Source organism: Fonsecaea multimorphosa, assembly GCF_000836435.1.
Source record: "Fonsecaea multimorphosa CBS 102226 unplaced genomic scaffold supercont1.19, whole genome shotgun sequence".
NCBI classification, from domain to species: domain Eukaryota; kingdom Fungi; phylum Ascomycota; class Eurotiomycetes; order Chaetothyriales; family Herpotrichiellaceae; genus Fonsecaea; species Fonsecaea multimorphosa.
In genome coordinates, this window is record NW_015971653.1 from 314143 (window position 1) to 336382 (window position 22240).

General features: G+C 52.0%; 4 protein-coding genes across 4 annotated transcripts; 1 reads left to right on the plus strand and 3 right to left on the minus strand.

The window, feature by feature from the left end:
• Positions 1 to 432: 432 nt before the first annotated feature.
• On the minus strand, positions 433 to 5118 carry Z520_08493 (uncharacterized protein; the record flags this gene model as incomplete). Its single annotated transcript, XM_016778989.1, has 1 exon — positions 433 to 5118. The coding sequence occupies one exon, from the start codon at positions 5116 to 5118 to the stop codon at positions 433 to 435; it is 4686 nt and encodes a 1561-aa protein (XP_016629908.1).
• Positions 5119 to 7269: 2151 nt separating this feature from the next.
• On the minus strand, positions 7270 to 9621 carry Z520_08494 (uncharacterized protein; the record flags this gene model as incomplete). Its single annotated transcript, XM_016778990.1, has 7 exons — positions 7270 to 7692; positions 7847 to 8103; positions 8338 to 8372; positions 8431 to 8858; positions 8915 to 8970; positions 9021 to 9234; positions 9286 to 9621. 7 exons carry the CDS (start codon positions 9619 to 9621, stop codon positions 7270 to 7272), a joined length of 1749 nt encoding a protein of 582 aa, XP_016629909.1.
• Positions 9622 to 15563: 5942 nt separating this feature from the next.
• On the minus strand, positions 15564 to 16883 carry Z520_08495 (uncharacterized protein; the record flags this gene model as incomplete). The annotated part of the gene is made up of 2 exons (XM_016778991.1): positions 15564 to 16634; positions 16695 to 16883. 2 exons carry the CDS (start codon positions 16881 to 16883, stop codon positions 15564 to 15566), a joined length of 1260 nt encoding a protein of 419 aa, XP_016629910.1.
• A 3003-nt stretch (positions 16884 to 19886) lies between these two features.
• Z520_08496 (uncharacterized protein) lies at positions 19887 to 21693 on the plus strand (the record flags this gene model as incomplete). Its single annotated transcript, XM_016778992.1, has 4 exons — positions 19887 to 20033; positions 20093 to 20277; positions 20333 to 21297; positions 21389 to 21693. The coding sequence occupies 4 exons, from the start codon at positions 19887 to 19889 to the stop codon at positions 21691 to 21693; spliced, it is 1602 nt and encodes a 533-aa protein (XP_016629911.1).
• Between the last annotated feature and the right edge of the window lie 547 nt (positions 21694 to 22240).

Sequence of the window (22240 nt, forward strand, 5' to 3'; positions counted from 1 at the left end):
AAAGACGCCAAGTATGAAGGTGTGCAAGTGAGGCCACCAGGGCTACTGCTCAACAACAACAACTCGAGCGAATCCGTCGACAAGGATCGATTATCAGTATCCTCCCCGGTGACGAGCTCGCGAATGGTTTTTGAGTTGCGGAGGGTAGATAGAGCAGGCTGATGGACGTAGATGATAGGCGGCAATAACGAGGAAGAATAGCAAGTGGTTGAGGATTCTCCCATTGACTACCTGCCTGATGTGAAGGAGAAGGGCATCTGCAACGCGCTGTTAGGGTAGTCCTAACAGGGCCTCGAGTACATGATAAAATGTGTCCCTTCGCGTCGAAGTAACGGTCCTGAGCTATTGCATTGTGGTGAACAATCCTACGAAAAGTCCCGCCTAAACACCCTCCTTGAAGTGTTTTCATCCTTGACACCGAGCTACATATTTTCACCAATCCCCAGCGTCTGCACCTGCGTCACCGAAAATCTCTTCGTACTGCTGCCCATTACCCTCAAACCTTTCTTTCGGGGCATCTGGCATATCCTCGTCGTCCATGTCACGAAGGGTCCGAGTTACTGGCATGTCCGAGGTAAGGTATCTGCAATCAGGCATGGCCCTTCCAGCTCGTTGGCTGATGTGGAATGGCTTCATGATTGTCGCCAGGGTCTTCAAATGAGAACCACTATCAGGACGAAGCTTGGCGACTGCGCGTCTACTCATCAGGATCAGCAGACCATCTCTCGCGCGAGTGAGTGCAACGCAGAGACGGCCGATGTCCTTGAAGAATCCAGCATTTTCATCAACAAGTAGGTCGAGGATGACCACGTTGAATTGATCACCTTGGTAGTGATCGATGGTGCCGATGAAAAGGCGATCCAAGTGGATATTCCTAGTGCCGGCGGTATCGAGTTGCATACTGGCTTTGGCATCAAGGAGTATCTTTCGGTGCGCACTGTAGCCTGTCAAGATCGCGAGTTTGAAGTCTTTTGGCTTGTTCCGAAGAATTTCGACAGCCCAGTTGATCTCGCTGAGAGCGTAGTAGTAATTGAGCTTCGAAGTACGCTTCATGACAGTGTCTGCAATCTTCCCGGTGAAATCCACCCAGCCAACGTAACTACGTTGTTGAAGACCGAATTTGTCCTTGAGCCATCTTCCAAATTCTCGAGCATAAGGACGGTTGGCTGTGCCAGCCTCCTTGTAGTCGTTCTTAACCATCCCTGAGTAGACTAACTGGTTGGCCAGGCTGGCGATCTGCGGAACCATACGACGCTGCTCGAAGAGTTCCGCAGTTTCAAATCCGACGAGCTGTAGACGGGTTGGCAGAGGAAGGAAGACATCGTCAACGAAAGGCATGGTTTTTTTGATGCCGGGCTTGATTGGACCCTTCTGTTTTGTGTCACCGACCATGACAAGGCTTTTTGCAACGGGGAGGCGAGCAGCAGCCAGAGGCAAAAGGACGGGTAAACCCTCAGTTGGAGCTTCGTCAATGACGACCAACACGCATTCTTGGCCAAAGGACGAGATGACCTTCATGGAGCCGGCTGCGTACAGCGTGCAGGACAGAATCTTAGCTTTACTCAAGACCTCGAGCATGATCTTACCCTCCTCTTCGCGAAACTGTTTGGCTTGCTCTCTGCCCATTTCCTTAGTCGTATAATACTGGATGAAGGAAGTGCGAAATTTTTCAAATCGAGTTGCGGCACCGTCGGCAGTTGAAGGGCACTCCTCAAATCCCCCGTAGCGCCATACCCATGCACCAAGGGAGAGATTATCATGTTCAAGGCGGAGATCGTGGCAGCCTTTCACAGTCGACTTTCTGAGCTTGTCGACATGTTGGCGCACGATGATGTCCATATTACTGGCGTCGTGCAAGTCAAGTTCTTCCCATTCTGGACGAGCGTTTGGGTTGCGTGTCATCTGGTCCCGAATGTGAGATAAGAGGACTTGCTTGTCAGTGTTGTCTGCATGCAATCGAACATGGATTTGGCCGTCTTTCGCACGTCCTTGGTAAATGAGCCGCTGGTACGTTTTCCAGGCAAGGCTCGCAAGACAATTGACAGGGCCATTTGCGCCGGCTGTAAGCAGGATTGGAACGTTCGAGCTTGACATCAGATACGGAACAAGGATCTGGCTAATGAGATGTGTCTTCCCTGAACCAGACACCCCGGTAACATTGAGAACTCCTCCACGTGCTTTCAGACCGAGGTTGATTGCTGCCTGTTGCTCGGGTGACAGGACCATCGCTTCTCTGTTCTGTTCAAACTCGTCGCCAAGGGGCTCAAAGATGCTCCTCGGCTCGAGAGTGTCGAGGTTGTTACACGAGATCAGAGTTTTCAAGAGCTTGTTCCAGGCTGTCCAGGGCCTGTGTTTCGGCTCGAACAAGAGAAGATCGATAGCGTTGATGATACGCTTGTATTCAATTTCCGGGGTCTGAACCTTCAAAGTAACCTTATGGCGAAAGCCGTGCTTGATGAGGGCGGGGAATTCAGATTCGGATGCACCAGCGACGTCGACACTGTGAATAACACGAGGACCCCATTCACCTTTAGTCTCATCCCATCTTCGATTAACCCAAAGAGTGAGCTTGTCTGCGGGACCATTGGGGACAGGATCGATAACTCGGGCAGTCCAGATGTTCTTGTTGTCAACGATCATCTCAGGCTCCTCATCTTCGGAAGTCTTCTTCTCATCAATGAAGCTCATGAACATCCGAGTATCAGGAGTGAGAACTAATCCCTCCTCCGCTGGATAGTCGATGAAAGCCAAGAATGATTCATCAGTGCCATCCTTAAGGGTCTTGATGGAGGCAAAGACAACATCGTGGATTTCGGTCGTGAATTTGGGCAGGCTATTCATTAACGTAGCCCTAGCTTGTTTAACAGTGACAGCAGTTTTGATCATGGCCTCTTGCGTACTCATATGAGGAAGACGGTGCATAAAACGGTAGTTATCGTTGGTGACAGTATCAGAAAGAGGGGTGGTACGTATGTACGACTCTCTGCAAACCACGCGATGGTTAACTTCGTTCCACCAATACTGTAACAAGCGGGATCCGTTGCTTTTCTCATGATCAAGAAGCTCGCCGACGAAGGCCATACGACGAACCGATTCCTTCTGGCCCTTCACAATGGCACGAATACTTCCAGTCTGGAGCGCTTTGGCAAACTGATCACCCCATTTAGGGCAGCCGAGGCTGACCCTATGTTGGGCAGCTGCGCGATAGTCGAAATGGAACTCAACGAAAGCAGCGGCTCCCTGAGCTTTGATGATAGTCTGAATTTCGCTGACCATGTCTGCCGAAAAGGTCTTCGCCACTTTCGGATGTCCGTGTGACCATTCTTCCCAGTTGGTAATGGTATCGCACTTCCATCCTTTCATTGCTTCAAAGCCGATGAAGAGTTTCACGTAAGTTGCTTTGGCCTTGGCTTGCTTGATGAGTTCGAGCGCATTTTTCTTTGCTTTCGCTCTCTTCCCGTCAGTGTCTTTCTCCAAGTCTGGCCCTGTGCTGGGGTCTTGCGAGGCGTTGGACTTAGTGGGTTCGGCGATGATATCTCTAGCCTTCTGACGGATGGCTTCCGCCACGGTCTCATCTGTTACCATAGGTACAAAAGAAGCTGAATGAAGCTCTATGTTGACCCCCAGATAGCCGCGGATAGGTGTGATGCTGAGGGGGCTTCCTTCCTTAGTAGAAAAGAAGGCTGCAGAGTAGGTAGTATTCAACGAGCCTCGATGGATTATTTGGTCAAAGTCTTGGATTTGCGCGTTGGGATCTTTAGTGCCTTCGAACTTGTTGAATTTGTCGGCCAGGAGGCGAGAAGATTGGGAGATATTAGCAAGGAGCTCAGCGTCGTCAAACTCCTTAGGCGGCTGCTTTTCCTTCTTGTCGTCTGTGCCAGCCTGCCCGGCCTTAGCCTTCGATTCCCGCTTCTTCTCCTTCTCTTCATCATCATCGGACTCCGGGTCTTCAATATCTTCATAGTCTTGCTTACGCAGCTTGCGATATTCTTTAAAGGCCTGATGAAGAAGATCGTAATCGATACCAGCAAACGGGAGTTCGACCAACCCTGGGTAGGAGTCAGAACCGCTAGACACGCTGACGTGGCTACTGAGTGACTCAAGTTCTGTAGGAGTCATGCGATACGCGTGCCAACGTAGGTCCATGAGAGTTTGTTCGAGTGGCTTGGGTGGTACATTGAGAACCGGGATACCGAGGAAGGCTTTGTCGACGTACAAATCAGACGTGTACGACTCATCGGTGCCCGAGCGCCAACCGTATTTGTCTTGAGCGAATGTAGCAAGGACGAACATGTTCTCTAGCTCCTGTTCGATGGTTGTATTGGGTTCTTGCGCAAGGAACACGGAGCGAGAACCTGGAATTTCCGGATTGTAGGGAATAAGCACCTCGACCACTTCATAGGGAGTGACGGTTGCGACGGTGCCGTCTTCCAAGCGCGGTAACGAGACTGGCGGCATTTTTTCCTCGTCGTGTGCAACGGGGGTCAAAGTGAAGAACATTCCTGGAGGGGTTTGGAAGTTCTTGAAAAGGTTCTCGCACCCTTCTCGGTCCGCGTCCTCGGATTTTACCTCTGGCTGGGTATTCCAGGTGCAGCCATCAGTCTGCTCTCCAAGGTCACCATTGTCTTCACCTCCCTGGTCAGAATTTTCGGCGTCACTGTATCCGACAGATTCAGGACGTTCTTCTTGACCATTTTGTGGCCAGCTGTCGAGGTGTTGAAGTTGATGATGTTCTTCTTGACCATGTTGTTCGTAACCATTATTGTGACCAGTGGCAACCTCAAAGTCGTACTCAGATGCGTCTTCGTCTCGGATTTGAGAAGTGGCTGCATGGTCCTCGCCTGGGGCAGGCTGTCCCAAAGCGTCAGGAGCAGGTCCGGGAGACGGGACATGTTCAGTTGGCAAGGCCGGAGAATTGACAACAGTATGATGGGTTGCGGTCTGAAGGGATTGGGAGAAGGTAGTATCTTGATCTTCCATGGCTGACATGAAGTTGAAGGGACTGGTTCTCGGCTGGAAGGCTGTACCGGTGTCAATACCAAAGCGACGCCGGTCGAAACTTTCCATTCCAGAGGCCTGCTGGGACGTGTCGGCGATGTCTTCGTCTGTGTCACTCATGGTGTTGGGTCTTCGACGTGAAAGAGAGAGGAGATGTTCTTGGGTGGTAGTGGAGAGATTTTAAACAAACTTAGAGGAGTTGCGGTGCTGTTGGCGTAACAGGTTGACGATCCAAGTTTTGAGGATGAGATAGTTTACGAGTGGAAGATTCGTGAGGTAAGAGATTTTCTTTCGAGCTTTTTGTGGGAAGCAGTGAATTGCTGCCGCACCCTCTCATACTTGGCGACTTATTGATCCTCCGATGATTGACTGCTGCTCACTGTTATTGTTATTGTTGGCGGGTTGGTTCTGTAGTATGTGTTTACGCCTTGCGTTAACATCAGCTCTTCAGCAGATGACATCTCGGCGGGAAGGGTCTATCCTTCTCGGTGACGAGCTCGCGAATGGTTTTGAGTCGCGGAGGGTAGGCTCATTGTCGGTTTGGTTTTGTAGGAAGTATGCGTTTACGCCTTGCGCTAACATCATCTCTTCAGCAGTTGACGTCTCGGCGGGAAGGGGCCGGGGGTTATCCTTCTCGGTGACGAGCTCGCGAGTGATTTTGAGGTGCGCAGGGGAGCTCTTTATGGGGTTGATTTCGCAGACCGACCATTGTGAATGTCGACCAGGTCAGACACTTGTGAGCGTAGTTCTTCCTCCTCGATCTATGGACCATTCCGGGAGGGTTAGCCTTTCCAAGGTATCCTGTGGCAGGTACCGCACCAGGATGACCTAGGTGTCTGACGCTACTCTTTGCAATCAATCTGTTCAATGATGAATCGTCCATTCACGTCCATCTCGATCTGCGGCGGCGGGGACTAATGACGGTGATAGTCGCCATATGGGGCAGGCTGAAGGTGAGCGTAAGAGACCACTGGGTGAATGTTGATGTATTCAAACAACTCGAGCTCAAAGGCGACCCTGACGATACTTCTCTTGACGCGGAACGGGCCGATCTTGCGCCGTCCAAGACGAGGCGTTGGACAAACGGTAACCAGGCTGCACCTTTGACCGACATCAGATAGAACTTGTCGGCAGGGCATAGAGGAGGATGCTTATTGTTGAAGGGCTTCACCATTCGCATTGACAAGCTTCATAGCATCGCGAGCTTCCAAAAGGATTGTGACGGCTTTTCGAGTGGGGCTTTCGGAGGGGCGAAGTGTGCAAAGGTGTAGATGATTAAGTTCAGCGCAATTATTTGGGATGGATGATAATATGACTGTACCCCGTAATAATTACTCGGTACCAGGTGACAATTCAGCCCGTCGAGATGACAATCGAGACTATCCTCTTTGAGGGATAGCCTAGTGCCGCCTAGATGAAATGATGAGTATTCAGAGAGTTTCTTTCGTGTCCCTGACGGAAAGTAGTGGTAGTAATGCCATATTCTGGCTACTTTTAAAAGTGAGCTTAAGTGCAGGATGCCATATTACCTAGGTAGGTATGGTCAAATGTCTCCTAACCTAATGTGGACACAGTCATCCCCATATGCGGCGTAATGCTTTTCCGTACTCATCAGGCTTGATGTACCATCACGTCTCAACTAGGCAAGACGTCGAACAAGCACTCCGCAGATACCATCAGAGCATACATGATGCATTTTGCTGTTCTGGCCACAGGTTGTCTGCATGGAGTGAAAAGCTAATGCTCGGTTCACATTGCCGGGTGCTTATCACTGAGGATTGCGGTGCTCCGCACTGTAATGCAACGTTACGGCCACTCACGAGATTGCTCACGAAGCCTTTATTCTTGTAAAGCTATTTTGACAGGGCTTCTCCTTTCGAAGATGTCTTTTAGGAGAAGGATGCTCGCAGTTCCAGAGTCAATTTCAAACGAAATCGTATATATTATCTGCATCAGGGCAGCCATAACTGCTGGGTATGAGGTATTAAGACATGAATCTGGCGTAAAAAATGAGAGTCGTAACGAGTGCGTTAAATGGCAAAGCATGGGCTGCTCTTCCTCCCTCCATAGTGCAATGCTGCGGGGTATCCATCTTCTTCGTCACGTATTCCCTCCTTGATCATCCTTGCAATCCCGTCTGCTCGACTCATTAGTTCACATCGTGACCAACACAAACCAATCTTTTCCTTTTTCTTTGTGACTTATACTGCTTCTCTCGTCTTTTTTGTCTTTGAAATTGACGTTGGAGCCAGCGAGTGGCATGTGGCAACTTTACGCATGGTGCTCGGCCTCCTTCTCGGCCTCTTTCTCGGCATTCGACTCGTCGCTGCTGCGCTGCCCGGCAGGACCAATGTCATCAGGATCGATGGTATCACCAGTTCCAGCCTCGGCGCGGATTCTGGCCATCTCATCTGGCGGAGGGGCAACCCATTCGCTGCTCTTCCATGGCTTCACACCAAGAATATACATGGTATCGATCTCTTCCAGCGTGCGACCCTGGCCTTCAACGACGAAGAAGTAGACCAAGGGAATGGCAACCAGATTGCAGCCAGCGAAAACGTAGCCGTAGAGGAAGTCGATATCTCCGGTAATGAATGGTGTGAAGAAGGCGAGGAGGAAGTTCCACAGCCAATTTGATGCGGTAGACATCGCCATGCTCTTGGCCCGATATCTCGAGGGATACATTTCACCACACTGCAAGCATGTTAGCACCTGTCTCTGCTAGCTAAATGTGCTGGGGAAGTGGTGTGGTGGGGAAAGGTGCGGCGAGGCATCCCCTTCTCCGGATGCATACACCCATCCCCCCAGGCCACTTTTTGAGCTGCAAACAACACGGAAAAACCCTTACAATCGTCCATATGATAGGCCCCCATGTTGTTGCAAAACCAGCGATAAAGAAGGAAGCCATTACAATCATCGCGGTGCCGCTGGATTCGGTCTTCTGGGGGTCGTGTTTGTCCAGGGAGAAATGGCCGACGTTGGCGAAAATCAGGAACATCAGGAACATCCAGGCCGATCCAAACATGAGCGACTTCCGACGGCCGTAATGTTCGACGATGTACAGGCCATAGAATGTGGTTCCAAAGTTGATGCCGTTCAAAATCACTGGTTTTCTGTCAGTAGTTGTATACTTCCGAATTGGGAAAGCGTGGGCTCCGGCATGTGCCTGGGGAGCTAGTGCAGAATCTGGGAAGGCTTACTTTGAGTCTGCAAGTGATTGTCAGCCTCTACTTCATAAGGGTTGAGTGCATAACAACAGCTGGGGTGGTCTGAGGGGAAAAGGGGTAGGGGAAAGGGGTAGGGCCGGAAGGGGTCCGCCGCAGCGGAACGGCTTGTCACTTACCACAAAACTGTTGTTGATACCCGTTGCTTGGCTGGCAGTCTCTGTTAGATGATAGTTGAGGAAAAAGGTGGGAGGACGCAGCAACTCACAATATCACCGTGCCATAGTAGAAGAAGTAGTTGGCACCTGTCAACTGTTGGAACATCTGCAATGTCATGCCGAGGACGATACGATACGTCATCTTGGGAGCACGGAACATGCGGAACCACTCAGTAAGGACGCCAGACTGCTTCGCTTCTGCCCGAAGTTTGGCCTCGATCTCTTCCAACTCGACGTGGACGCTGTAGTGGTTTGGTGGAGCACCGTAAACCTTTTCCATGATTCTTTTGGCTTCCTCTTTGTGTCCTTTGCGGTAAAGATATCGCGGAGTATCCTTGAAAAGAAGGATGCCTCCGCCGAGAATGAAGGCCCAGACGAAGGCAATTCCCATGGGGATACGCCATGATCCAGAGTTTCCCCTTTGGTGCTCGTAGGTACCAAAGTTGATGCAGGCGGCCAAGAAGATACCGAACGTGATCTACATGGTTCGTTAGCAGCGCCATTGACACTGGAAGAATTGAGATCATGGCATACAAAGAGCTGGTAGGTACTGATCAGAGATCCACGGATGTGCCGGGGAGCGGTCTCAGCTGTCACGAGTCAGCGAATGCACAAAAAGCCATCTCGACAATTCACTCACCCATATACATTGGCACGAGAAGCGACAATGCGCCGACACCAAGACCGGCAACCCATCGGCCCATCATGATCTGGTACCAATGATGTTCCGAGGAGATCATGACAATGTTGCCAATGCAGAAGATAATGCACCAGAGGGTCACGCTCAGTCTTCTGCCGATAAAGTCGGCAATGGGAGCAGCAACCAGCGCTCCGATCAAAGTACCGATCGACAGCTATACCACTTAGCCAGCTGCCATAGTCCGTCAAGGGAATAGTCGACTTACCATTGCCACAATAAGCCCGGACCGCACATTGCTGAAATAGTACGTTCCATCACTGTGTCGCAGACCGAATCGCCGCAGGAAGTCTGGCATGGCAAGGAAGCCAGAAATCTGGCCGGTATCATAACCGAAGATGAAGCCGCCCATAGAGATGAGGATACCCATCCAGAACGATGCCCATGTTACTCGTCGCAGAGGCGAGTAGTCCAGGCCTGCCAGCGACTTCCTCGCCTCGGTAGCCCCGGCGGCAGTGGGATTGTATTTGTCGTACCGCACCCAGTTGGTGAGGCCGAGCGACTCGCGAGTCAACTCGGGCCTCCGAAACTTGAGATAGCCCATGTTCCGCTTTTGCTTGTTTGATCAATTCTTTGTACTGAAGTTGGGTGGGAGATCTGCCACAATGAATAGACGAAGCAGGCTTTCTTATAATCACGGCGAAGGTTCGCCCCAATAAAATTCATGCAGGTCCACGTGGATGATGGTGGTCTTCCAAGGTTACTTCGAAGAAAAGCGGAGGAGTGCGGGTGACCTGAGCATTGAGTATGGAGATGTGTGGTGGCATATCCAATGGTGTAGCATGATGAGCGATTTCTGGAAGGGTTCTGTAAGCACGAGCCCACCTTCTTTTTCATCGCTAGGCATGTTGATGAGGCTCCAAGGCGACTGTATGGAGAGCACACCTCTTCTACAACATTCTTTGACCCGCATAGTCCACCATGAGCCAGGTACCATGCTTGTTTGCATGGGAGGCCGGGCGCCGGGACGCCCAAGGCATTCAGCAACCAGCAGGTGTCGAGTCCTGTACATACACGTAGGTCCTCATAGCGCCAACCAATTTTTATGCTGGGCTCCTACGAGGCTCTTCGGAAATCCGTCCTCCGATGCTGTCAAACCATAGCGACAGGGCCAAGAGTCTCCCGGAAGTCTCGGAGGCAGTTATGCGGCTATTGCCCTTTGCGAGCAACTAGGAAATGATCACTTGACCGATGACGAGATTCTACAATGAATCGGAAGGCAATTCGAACAATGCCTTCTCTTCATGTAACAGAATCTCGTGTTTTGCCCCGTGGGGGAGCGGCCTCGGCATACACGAACGGCCATGTAAGCTGAGCAAGCAGCAAGGGGGATCGACTGCGGTGGGCGCGAGGAATCAGCACTCAGAATCCTCGAGAAGCTCCCCAATTCGGTAGTTGTTGGCATGATGACAGGATTTGGGCTTTTGCTACACCAGCAACTACCAGGTCTGAAGTTTGATATGTTGAAGTGTAGGTTGAATACCAGATCGACAGGAGAAGGAGGCTGCCATGAAGCCTCGTATGAAATTGCTAGATTCTCGGCGCGGTGGCGTCTCGGATCTAGAAAGTCTGAGGCAAATGATGTCGGCGGCGTAAACAAGCATCCCTCGCCCCCTTCGGCAGGTTCATCCACCGAACTTAGCTGGAGTCAGGTGATATCAAAAACCCTTTTCCGGCGAATCGAGGTGTTTCGAAGGCCCGAGATCGAGTCAGCCACGGGCGTCCCACTAGCACGGTCTTCTCCTTTTCGAGGCATTAGGCCATCGTGCCACCACCGCCCCCAAGATGTGAACCCAAACCAGGTTCTCCTTGTACGATTTACACAACTTTTCCGGCTTAATTCCAGCATTCTAGCCTATTTGACGATGGCCTGTGCAGCTCCACGCCGGACCATGCTTTTCCAGGCGCTTTTCAGACCATTTGTCGTGCATTAATAATGCGTCATTAACCCTGCCTGATCACCATATGGACACCAATGCCCAGTTTCGTTAGTCCGTCCCGAGCCATTGCAAAACTCTCGAACCACGCGTGCAGACTTCTTCGTGGAACATCATGGCCTGATTTCCATTTTCCCAGGGTAAGGCCGTCACCTTTTGGCAAATACCGATCTCTCTACATTTCGAAGATCTTTCCCACCTCCCGTCAGCTCACTGTTACCACGAGCAATGTAACGTCGACTGAGGTGGAGAAATGCATTCGTGCCTGGCCGCTTGCTGTGCTACCGACACTTCGTTCGTATTTCACATCTGGCCGGGATACGGAGACTTTGTACCCTTTGGCCCATCGCAATCCCTATATAAATGTACGAGGCATCCGACGATCTTTAACCAAATCCAGTTCTGTGCTGACGGGTTGTCTTGCATTCTTGCAATCCTTCCACCCCTCTTCCCTTTTGAGCAACCACCTCGACAACTCTTACGGGTGTGGTAGGTCGAAGCATGCATGAACTTTGAATGTGAAGGGCTGCAGAGGAGGTATGGGGTTTGGTCTGTAGGCTCTCATGCCATAGAAGCTCTGTGAGAGAATACCAATGCGTTGGGCCAGCAGCGTCTCGACTCGCAACCGTCTCATGGCGCATTCTGTTTGTTGATTTTATCTGAGACCACCCATGGTTTTTTCTATTCGAGTTGCACTTTGGACAGAAGGAATCTGCCAAACACATTCACGGCAGTCCCCACGTCGTTTTGGCAGTATTACAGGTCGATTTAAGTGGTGGTGTACCTGTGTGATTGTTCAGCTTGATATCTCTCAATGAGGGCTTGAAGGCCCTCAGTTACAAAGCAATGCCTCTCGTTGTTAGATCGAAGATAGCCTCCACTATCATAACGTCTTTCATCTCGCTCTAGCAATCGCGGTGCCCGACTCCGTAGCCAACTTCGCCCGTCTGAATCCCGCAAAGCTACCACTGAACGACGCGTTGAAGCCGCCTGCTGTCCGAGATTGGCGTGTCGGAGACACGAAAGAGGGGTGATAGATTTCCAGGAAGGAAAAGAGAGAGAGAAGAAAAGTTGAGGGGGGGTGTTGAGGGAGGTTTAGGCCAAGCCGATGAGTGCATGGTAGCCAGAGGCTTGGATCGCGATCCGGCGACGGTGCCCTCGCCTATTGACGAAGGTCTTTCCAAAGAGCTCGCCGCCTCCTAGGTAGTCAGCCTCGGACCTTGGCAAGCTACGAGGTATTTCCCTCGCGTCGCGTCAGTGCGAACTTGTGTTTCTTTTTGATGATACTCTCCTCTCCGCGATGGCAATGCCTCTTTGGTTGTCGTCGACGAGTCCCACGAGGCCTCGTGAATGTAACTCGAATGAAGCCTGATATGGCAGTGGTCCTACATTACATGTCGCGATGAGCGGCATTATCAACTGTCCACTGGGGCTTTTTGTCAACCTTTTCCTTGGCTCCTCCTCCATCTCGCTTCTCACGAGGCAGCAAGGTTCTCAAGGAGGTAGGTGGCCAAAGAAGACTGAAGATGACTGCATCACCGTAGTGAACGAAGAGATTGCCCCAGTGTGAGCAAAACCTGAGCGATCATCGCACCTTCACACGTCTGCCACGATGATGCCTCTGAATTGACCACTTTCTGCATGAAGTCGCACTAGATCTTTCACGAAGGAACACATGAAACAGCTATATCTGCACATTATGAGTTTCAAGTTCAGAGTATGTCAGCACCAGTCTACGCCGATTTTGGAGATCGCTCGAGCTTCTCCACGAGAAAAGCAATCCGGCATATCACCGCTCCAGGCTTTTCTGATTGAAAGTAAGCACTTGTGGTCCTATACAAAGAGCCACAATGGGCTTCAGCGTCTCGCACTTCGTCGATGTCCTGGCCGCGTTCTGCCCCTTTCGGGTAGCACGAGGCTCCCCGGCAGATGCCAGATCAATAATCCTGATGGGAACCATCGCCACGAGTCGCAAGTGTGATACTTGTCGGCGAGCGAGCTAGTGGACGGAAAGTGAGCACTGAAAGGATTACAGGAATGGTGGCTGCTCTCCCATAAACAGACTCAAGCACTTGTCAGCGCTATTGACAGCTGGCTGATACAGGTACATGGTACTTGGATCCATCGTACCTTTGGCGGACGGCTCCATCACAACTTCACAGGCGTCTCTTCAGCCTTGGTGGAAGGAATTCTCTTCTCGCCACCAGAAGCGCTTAGTCTGGGATTGTGATGTGGCGCGGCGCCCAGCGGTTATCAGACACGCTTGGAAGCGAGGAAGGTCCCTGTCGTTCAGTACTTGCTGGATCGTGTTGATCTCGGACTTCGTCTTGGTTGTGTTGCACAATGGGAGCAGACCTTGCGTGGGATGTCCTTGAGAGGACCAGAATCAAGTTTTCTTCCACCGAAAGTGTGACTGACACATCTCCTGCACGATGCCAAAACCATCAAACCTGCCGAATATAGGTCGGGAAATCGCCGCCATACCAGTACCACGTCCCCTCAAAAAGCTGCATTCACATCGGCAAGGAAGCCCTGCGCTTCAAGCTTCGACTCACAGACACGTCGCAGACCATCCCTCCATCGTGGGCCGTGACAAGCTTCCAAATCACACCACAGGTCTCACAACGGTGTCGACGAGGGGGATAGTTCAGGGGATTGCAAACTGTGTTTTTGCCTTGGGGCCCGTGGGGCATATACGCAAAGCCTTTGTCGGAGCATTTCTGCATCACCGTTTGGTGTACAGTGTGGGAGGGCAGGGATGTCGAACCGTGTCAGCCCAGGATCGACGCGTACAGTACATCAGTAGCGTGTTGAGAAGCCTCCCATCCGCGTTCCATACACAAACACTCACCAAGGAACTTCTCAACGGGTGCCTTGCATTCCAGCCCTTGAAAGGGGGAGGTGTGTGGATTCCCACGTACCTGCATGAAAGGAGCTTCGCTACGAGAGACTTCGACCGACTAAATATCCAAGGTGACTACTTCGAACCTTTCTGTGCCGACGCAAGAGTGGCCAGGGATGCAGAGATAGAGAGGTCGTTAGGTAACATTCGACAGCCCTATCAGAAACCAGGAGCTTATCCAGCCACGCTCACTCATCACCGACTGCCACGGCCATATCACGATATCCTTCGCACGCTTGAGAAAAAGCAAACGCAAGAGAAAGCTTGCTTGCCTTTTGCTTTTTTCGCTGGAGAAAAAGCAAATCCTCCCCAAGATCCCCCAAAATCCTTCTCACCCTCGCTCTCGTTCTCTAGCTCTGATTTTAGAGTACAGGCGCAGATAAGAGATAAAACCACCTGCATTCACACGTTGGAAGTCCTAGTACCTCCGAGCAGGCACTATTAGGCACTCACATGCGGTCCTTTGCCCTACCGGCTCCGGGGCCGCCCTTTTCCAATTCCCCGACGAACTCATTGGGGGCGATGACACTGGAAAAAACTCACTAAAGCTACTGCGTCAGAGTACATAGATACGGTCGGCCCATTGTGCCCATCACATCCGTCAAATTGCCAACCCAAGGGGCTAGCCAGAGCGCGCCCCCCGGGGGCCTCCTTCAAGCGCACAGGCCGTTAATTTAGCACCCGGTGGGACCTCGTCCCGTGTCATTTAGGTTGGGCTTCGCGCCACCCGCATGGCTGGGACGGGAGAGGGCAAAGGGGGCCAGAACAGCCCTATTGTGCACCGCGCCGTTACTCCCTTGTACCTGGACGCTTGGGAGCCGGAGGACTACTCGGCATTTACGAGTACGCCTGGGCTTTTTCAAGGATCTGTGCTGCGTACACGTAGGGGGGAAGGGTTTCGATCGAGGAAAAGCAATGGGCATTTTTCAGAACCGCATCCTGCGCGCGACCCCTGGCAGGGTACTACTGCTCCTAGTAATAATGCGCAGTACTCGATAATACATCCTTGTCCTTTGGGCAGGGCAGGGCATAGGTACAGCGCTGCTGGCAGCTGCAATGCACATGGGATTGGTCCCTGTCGTTGTCCCTGGACGTGTTCCTGCATCTGAAATAGGTACCTGAAGGAGTAGCTGCCGAAGCGTGAGAGGAGTTGCAATATCCCTGGAGATGGGATGATCTCCCTCGTCCATCCCCGCAAAGTCCTCCGGGACGGTTCAGCAGTTCCTCACGTTTTCCTGATTCTTGAAAGAGACAACTGGATGTTGAATAGGACAATGCCCGTATTGAAGAGGTAACTCCCAGCGTCCTTATTTTGCTGTGTACGCGGGTGCCCTTTTAGCTCGATTCATAGACAATCCAACAGCCTTCTCATTTGACACTGGACACGTCTCGCTCGTTTGAGGCGAATCCGAATGACTTGTAGCTGAATTTTGTGTCTACATCATATCCCAACATCCAGATGTACAAATCCCCTGGTATCTTGGTGCTTCCCAACCAGCTGCATTCCCCGTTATATTCATATGGCTCGAAACCCCTGTGTCCTGCCGCCAGCCCGAGAGGACGAATGTATATACACGCTTACCCAGTCCCAACGCTCATTCCCAAACAAATCCGCTGAGCCTAGCAAAAAGAAATGTGTGAACCGGATCAAACGTCCTGATAACTTACGCTCCACTCCTTGGTCGTCTTGATAATCATGGCCTTGCTCCCGTCACTGCCATGGCTCCTGCCCCCGTCCGAGGTGATGCTCTCACTCCGATGCCTGGACTCGGAACTGTATTCCTTGTCACCCCTTCCTGCAGAGACCTTGTTGACCACGACGCGGTTGGTGCTCGTCAGGGCCTGCCCGATTCCGTGGCCCGACGAATCATTCATCGTCGGTGTTCCGATGGTGGCTCCCTGGCGCGGGAGATCCAGACTCTCGCCTCGCAACTCGCTCTTCAGAGCCTGGCTCCGAATCGCCGAAATACCGCTCTTGCTGTTGTGCGTCGCCATCTTGCCCATCAAGTAGCTGTCGTTGCCGTAGCCGAAGCGGCCGTCGCCTTCCTGGATCACGCCGGACAGGTAGCCCGCTTGGATGGATTCCATGAATGGCCGCAGATGCGGCACGCACGCCGCGAAGACGCTGAAGAAGACTTCCAGTATGGTGGCGATCGTGGGCAGCCAGCTCTCAAAGGTGATGTCGGCGCTGCGGTCGAAGAAGCGGTGCATTTCACTCATGCGCCAGATGGTGCAGGCGATGGCGAGGATGCGGAACGAAAAGGCGAAGCACACGGCTATTTTCTTCTTGATGGGCAGCTGGAGATTGTACACGAGCCATACCGGCATGGCCATAAGTGCTACGTCGATCAGGATGTCGATGACTGCCACGGCGTCCCAGAAGCCCACCTGGCTGAAACATTTGTTCGTTGTGATCAGATAAGGGTGCGGAAGCGAGCATTGAAATGCGCTGGCGATGATCGACGTGACCGTCCATGCTATCGTCAAGAGGCCCGTGGCCCACATTGGGATACGGTAAGATTTGTTCGGTGAGAGAGCAAGGAGTAAGGATAACGTCGAGATCTTGCCGAAGGAAAGACTGGTGGTGTAAAGGATGTTCCAGGCATATCCCGCCTTTTGGAATTTCTCATACTGGTCGGCACTCAGGGTCGAAATCTCAGACCCCAATCCTCCGCTGACCTGCTGATTGATTGCGATGGTAAATCCAATAGAAAACACCTTTTTGCGAAACAGTTAGTCTGGTGCAGGTCGCATTCACAACTTGTCTCCGTTGCTTACCATTGCGGTAATGAGAATAGCGTCCTTCCATGCCAGTCTTCTCAACACAACCAATTTACTGATCAAAACAGTGACAACTGAGAGACACATTGTCGTCACCGTGGTCCATGCCACCAAGTTCACCACGGGGCCTCTGTGGGTGGCGGAAATCAGTGGGACTCGGGCGAACAGACTGTGAAATCCTGCCATGGTGGGCTGTCGTGCGAGCACTTTGACGACGTACTCTGAAAGTCTTCGAGTTCATAGATAGGTTCTTCAACGACGCCCAGGTTTTCGACAAGGACTGACAGCGACAAGGTGATTAGAACAGCGACCGATCAGACCAGGAAGAGGAGGTGAATATGAAAATGAGGAGCACTGATTCTCCTGGACTCGGGGTAGCATAGAAACATGCCTAGACGCGATGCGACAGGGCTTGTGATAACGAACGAAAAGTCCTTCCGTCTACCTATGCAATGGCAAGGTTCTTCCAGACAAGGGGGTACGATTGCGCTTTCGTGGATGGGCGCTGGTGGCCCTGTCAGGCACGTCTCGATGGCAGGCATCTCATTTGGCCTAGAGATTGTGCCAGTGCAGACAAGGCCGTTAGCAACGAAGCATATGCACAGCTCAGCTCAAGCGCGGACTTTCCAGCGGCCAGTAGAGGCGGCGACTAAAACCTTGAGAGGATGCATACCTGGTTCATCTTGCAGATAGGCGTTATCTGGTGGCTCGCTTAGCCAAAGCTGTAACATACCTAGGGGTCGGATTAAGGTAAGGCGAGTCTACTCGTAGGTAGGCCACACTTACGGTAGGGGCCCGAGTAGTGTGGAGGTGAGAAAGGACAAGGTATCCCCTGGTCTGTCACGAACAAGCTCGAGAGCTTGGGGCACTCTCGCCTACTACGCCTAGTGAGTCTGACCTTTGCCTTGCCTTTTGTCCAGGGCTTTTAGCGTCCTTCGCTGGGGGACCGGACGACCCTCTCTCCCCGAATGCTTCCGTGTTGCCCCCCTTCCTGACGCCCCCCACGGTCTCCATCAAATGCTACTGCCCCTCTCTCCAATGGACTTTCGGCAAAGTTGGGGAGTGATAACGGCTCTCTGTGCTGGCTTGCAGACTTGCAGTAGAGTCCTGAGTAGGGCTCACTGTGGAACTTCAGGCTGGCCCGACCCTCCACATTGGGGGCCTGCGATATGACCAGCTAGCGCACCCGCAGCACTTCAAAAGGACTCTGTAGTCAACCCATTCTGTCCGTGGGCAATAGCTTCCAAAGGCACTGGTGACACGATCTTTAATCACGGAGATCTTCTCCGCATCCGCATCAGCTGTTTCACGTCCTTGACATAAAACTCCGGTAATGTCGAGAGGCATTGGAAGGACCTTGACAACGACAATACCGTCGCGGAGGTGATGGGACCTGCACATGGGATATTCATTCGTGATAGTGACCGGAGAAACTCTGAATGAGGTGCCAGTGGAAACAACTCCCTTCCTGTTTCAGAGGGGAGAGAAGCCACCGGGTGCCACCCAAGAATCTAAGAGACTAAGACGCATGGTCGCTAACGTGCAGCGCCGATCCCTGCCACCCCAAAGCCCAGTTTTTGCTCGGAGTATTCAACCTTTGCCATCAGGGGCCGTTGGCCTTATCACGACCAAGCTCAAGAAAGAAAAAAGCACCGTGAACTAGCAGCTCGGCGAGACGTCGTTGGCTGGCAGCATGCCTGGAGGCGAGATTGCTCCAGCAGATCCGGACATGACGGTCCCAATGTCGAAATGCCACGGGCCAAGATATGGCTGCGATCGACATCTGTGTGGTAGAGGGAAATAGGTAGTCGTGATATTGTCCGTAGGGAGCACATAGGGTCAGTGATTGGGTTACTGTCTTCGCGTGATGCCAGGTGTCAAGCATTCCGGCAGTCCGTCTGCGCAGCTATCAGGAACAGAGGGTCGATCACCTTGCCACAGGAGATGTCGATACCTACATGCTGGCATGGGCCTTACGAACCTTTGTCGGACTCCACACTTGTCACTGTGTCAGCCAGGCTCAGTTCACACATGCAAACCTTGATATGGGTGTTGGTCTGGGGGGCCTCTCCACTAGTTCCAGTGAGAAATCTCCATGGCGTCTCAAGTCACCAAGTAATCTACCCTCTAAGCACAGACCGCAGGAGCTCCCACAAGCGCATACGAGGAAGTCGCAAAGACCAAGAGAGCTCGGGTGGGGTGCAAGGTAGTGGAGTGCCGCAACTGTCACAATGCATGCATTTCCACATGTATTTCCCTGTGGCCACCAACCTCGTCAAGAATGGTTTTACTATTGGTGACCATGCAGTGGCCTTCCAAGGATATCGCACAACACGCCGTAACCAAACAAGAAGACTCCGTGTCGATCGCGGAGGCAGAGTCGGCATCTCATTTCGCCTGTAGCGATTCACAGGGGCGGCGTGTTGACTTCATATGGGAAAACTGCATCGCAGCTGTGAAAGGCCCATCAGGAACCCGAGTTCTTACCAGGGTCAAAGAGCGCTAACAAGGTTCGCTACTACTCGTGCTCACTGCTCAGCCCTGACTGCCAGATGATAAGATCCCCCAGCGTTTTGCTTGTCAAAGTTCTCCCACACCTATGTGAGAGCAGGGAAGTGCTCATGCGCTACTGTCAAGGCTACTGCAAGCCCAGCACCCCCTACTTACTTGTCGACGTCGAGACTTGTCCTGTTCAATCGCACCACCTTGACCCCATCTTGTAATCCTGGTCCATCCGTGTCACCACAAAACCCACAAACGTGCCTGGAACACGAGTGCCGCCAGGTCCCTTGTTGATCGGTGCTCGGGGAACTGTAGCTTTTCGCATAGAGGAGAGAACTGCCCTAAATTGATCAACCCCCTAGCGTTTGGTCGTGGACTGCGATCCGATGGAACAAGTCTCTTTATGGTTTTGTACCTCGCCTAGAGACCACGAAGTAGACCTGTAACCAAGCGACAGTCCTACGGGTATATCGCCCGCCAAAATCCCTTTCGTCCTCTGATCACAAGCGGGTCTTGCCTCGTGGGAGTTCTCACGATTTCTTTCTCACCCTCATTGAGAGTTCAAGTGCTTTGTCATTCACTGTCTTTTCGCATTCGATTCTTTCCTGTTATCAGACTGCTCGAAGGATAGCATCTGTGCAGAGACACATATCAAACACTTGAAACAAGGTCACGGTGCTGGTCAATATGGCGGACGCATTCGCTATGAAGAGCGGAGGCAAGTTCACCTCGGAAATCCATCACTCTAGATCCTCCTCAGAGCAAAATGGCGAAAAGTCAGTCAACAGAGATGAGCAGGAAATGGCCAGGTTAGGAAAGCGTCAGGAGCTGAGGGTATGCCAATTGCGCTGCAAACTTGCACAATAGATTGGTGCGACTGACGTTGGCAACAGCGGAACTTTGGCTTCATGAGCATGCTCGGTTTTTCCTGCACCCTGATGATCACCTGGGAGGGTCTGTTGACGGTCTTCGTGTATGGATTGACAGACGGGGGACCCGCCGGCCTGGTATACGGGTATCTCTTCTGTTGGGTGGGATACTTCACGGTCGTTGCTTCCCTTGCTGAGATGGTCTCAATGTGAGTACACTTCAAGAAGCCGGCCACGGTCTTCGTGATAATAACTTTAGAGCAGGGCACCGACTGCCGGAGGGCAATATCACTGGACGTTTCTTTTCGCCCCAAAGTCTTGTCGCAACTTCCTTTCCTTCATTACAGGCTGGCAGTCCGTTCTCTCGTGGCAAGCTTGTCTCGCGTCGGCGGCCTACCTCGGCGGCACAATCATCCAGGGCCTCCTCGTTCTGAATTATCCCAGCTATGATTTCCACAGATGGCACGGGACACTCCTCCTGTATGCAGTCATCTTCGTGGCCATGCTCTTCAATACGTACCTCGCGAAACAGCTCCCGAAGGTCGAGGGGGCGGTTCTCATCGTCCACATCGTCGGCTTCTTTGGGGTGTTGATCACACTGGTGTACTTGGCACCACATGGCACCGCGCACGACGTCTTTGTGCAATACCTGGCCAATGGAGGGTATGACAAGGGAACCTCGTTCTTCGTGGGACTCATCACCACCGTTTTCGCCTTTATCGGGGCCGACGGTGCCATTCACATGAGCGAGGAAATCATAAACGCCTCAACGGTGGTGCCTCAATCGTTGGTGGCCTCCATCGGTCTCAACGGTCTGATGGGTTTCGCCATGCTGATCGCAATCCTGTTCTGCATCGGCGACATCGACAATGCGCTTTCAACGCCGACAGGCTTTCCCTTCATCGAAATCTTCAAGCAGGCCGTCAATTCAAATGGTGGAGCGACTGCCATGAGTGCTATCGTCCTCTCGTTGATGATCTTTGCCACCATTGCAGTTCTGGCTGCGGCGTCCAGAATGATGTGGGCTTTTGCTCGTGACAACGGGCTTCCCGGATCTCGATTCATCTCTCAGATCGAGCCCCGGACCAAACTCCCCTTGTACTCGGTCGGACTCTCTGTTCTGATTACCCTGTTGCTGGGATTGATCAACATTGGATCATCAGCAGCTTTCAATGCCGTCGCTTCGTTAGTCGTGTCTGGCTATCTCGGCAGCTACACCATACCGATCAGTAAGTGTCCCGTAAAAGCAGCCCCAAAATTGGCGGAGATTCAGCGCGCTATCCCATTGAACTTATCCGTCTGATGCTGACGACGAATTAGTCCTCATCCTGCACAAGAAGATATATAACCCTTCGTCCATACACTATGGGCCTTGGACGTTGGGACGCAGATTCGGCATCTTTTGCAACGTTTTTGGCCTTTTGTGGATTGCCATTGTCATGACCTTCAGCTTCTTTCCGTCTGTACGGACCGATTTGACACTCCAAACCATGAATTGGTCTTGCTTGTTGTGGGGCGGGACCATGATCATTGGCGTAGCCAGCTATTTCGGCTACCTCCGGGGCAGATACAACGGCCCCATTGTCGAGACGGACATTATCGAACAGGTGGCCCACGGGGTGTGACCATACGGAGTGCAATAAGGAGTTGTTACGGTTTATTTCATTCTGCAGGATTGGTGGAATCCAGTGGTACACTGCTTTTGAAATGTACGGGAACAGGCTGACATTATAGATCCCAAGAAAGTTGGTGTACACATTGGGATACCTTCGGGATGACATGTACTGGGACAAGATCGTGCACGAAGGAGGCGAGGAGGATCAACGGACTTGTAGATATGAAAAAAGTTGTATCTTTCTGGGCTGAGTCCGCGAACCGAAGGGAATTTTGGCTTCTATTTTGGGAAGTTCGCTAAACCTGCCCAACCCGGACTGCAGGAGGAAGCCTTGTCCAGGCAACACGCACCGCCAAACATATCAACAATGCCCTTCACGTCCAGAGTTCATCTATAAAATGCATGCCCCGTCGTTGCATGATTGATTAGGTACCGAGGTACAGCACTCGCTCGAGTTCCAGACTCGGCGATTAAATCTCAACTCTGCCCACCAGAACCCACCCATAATCTGGCACAAGCGACCCCAGAAACGCCACCTCCTTTTTCGCTTTGCGCCA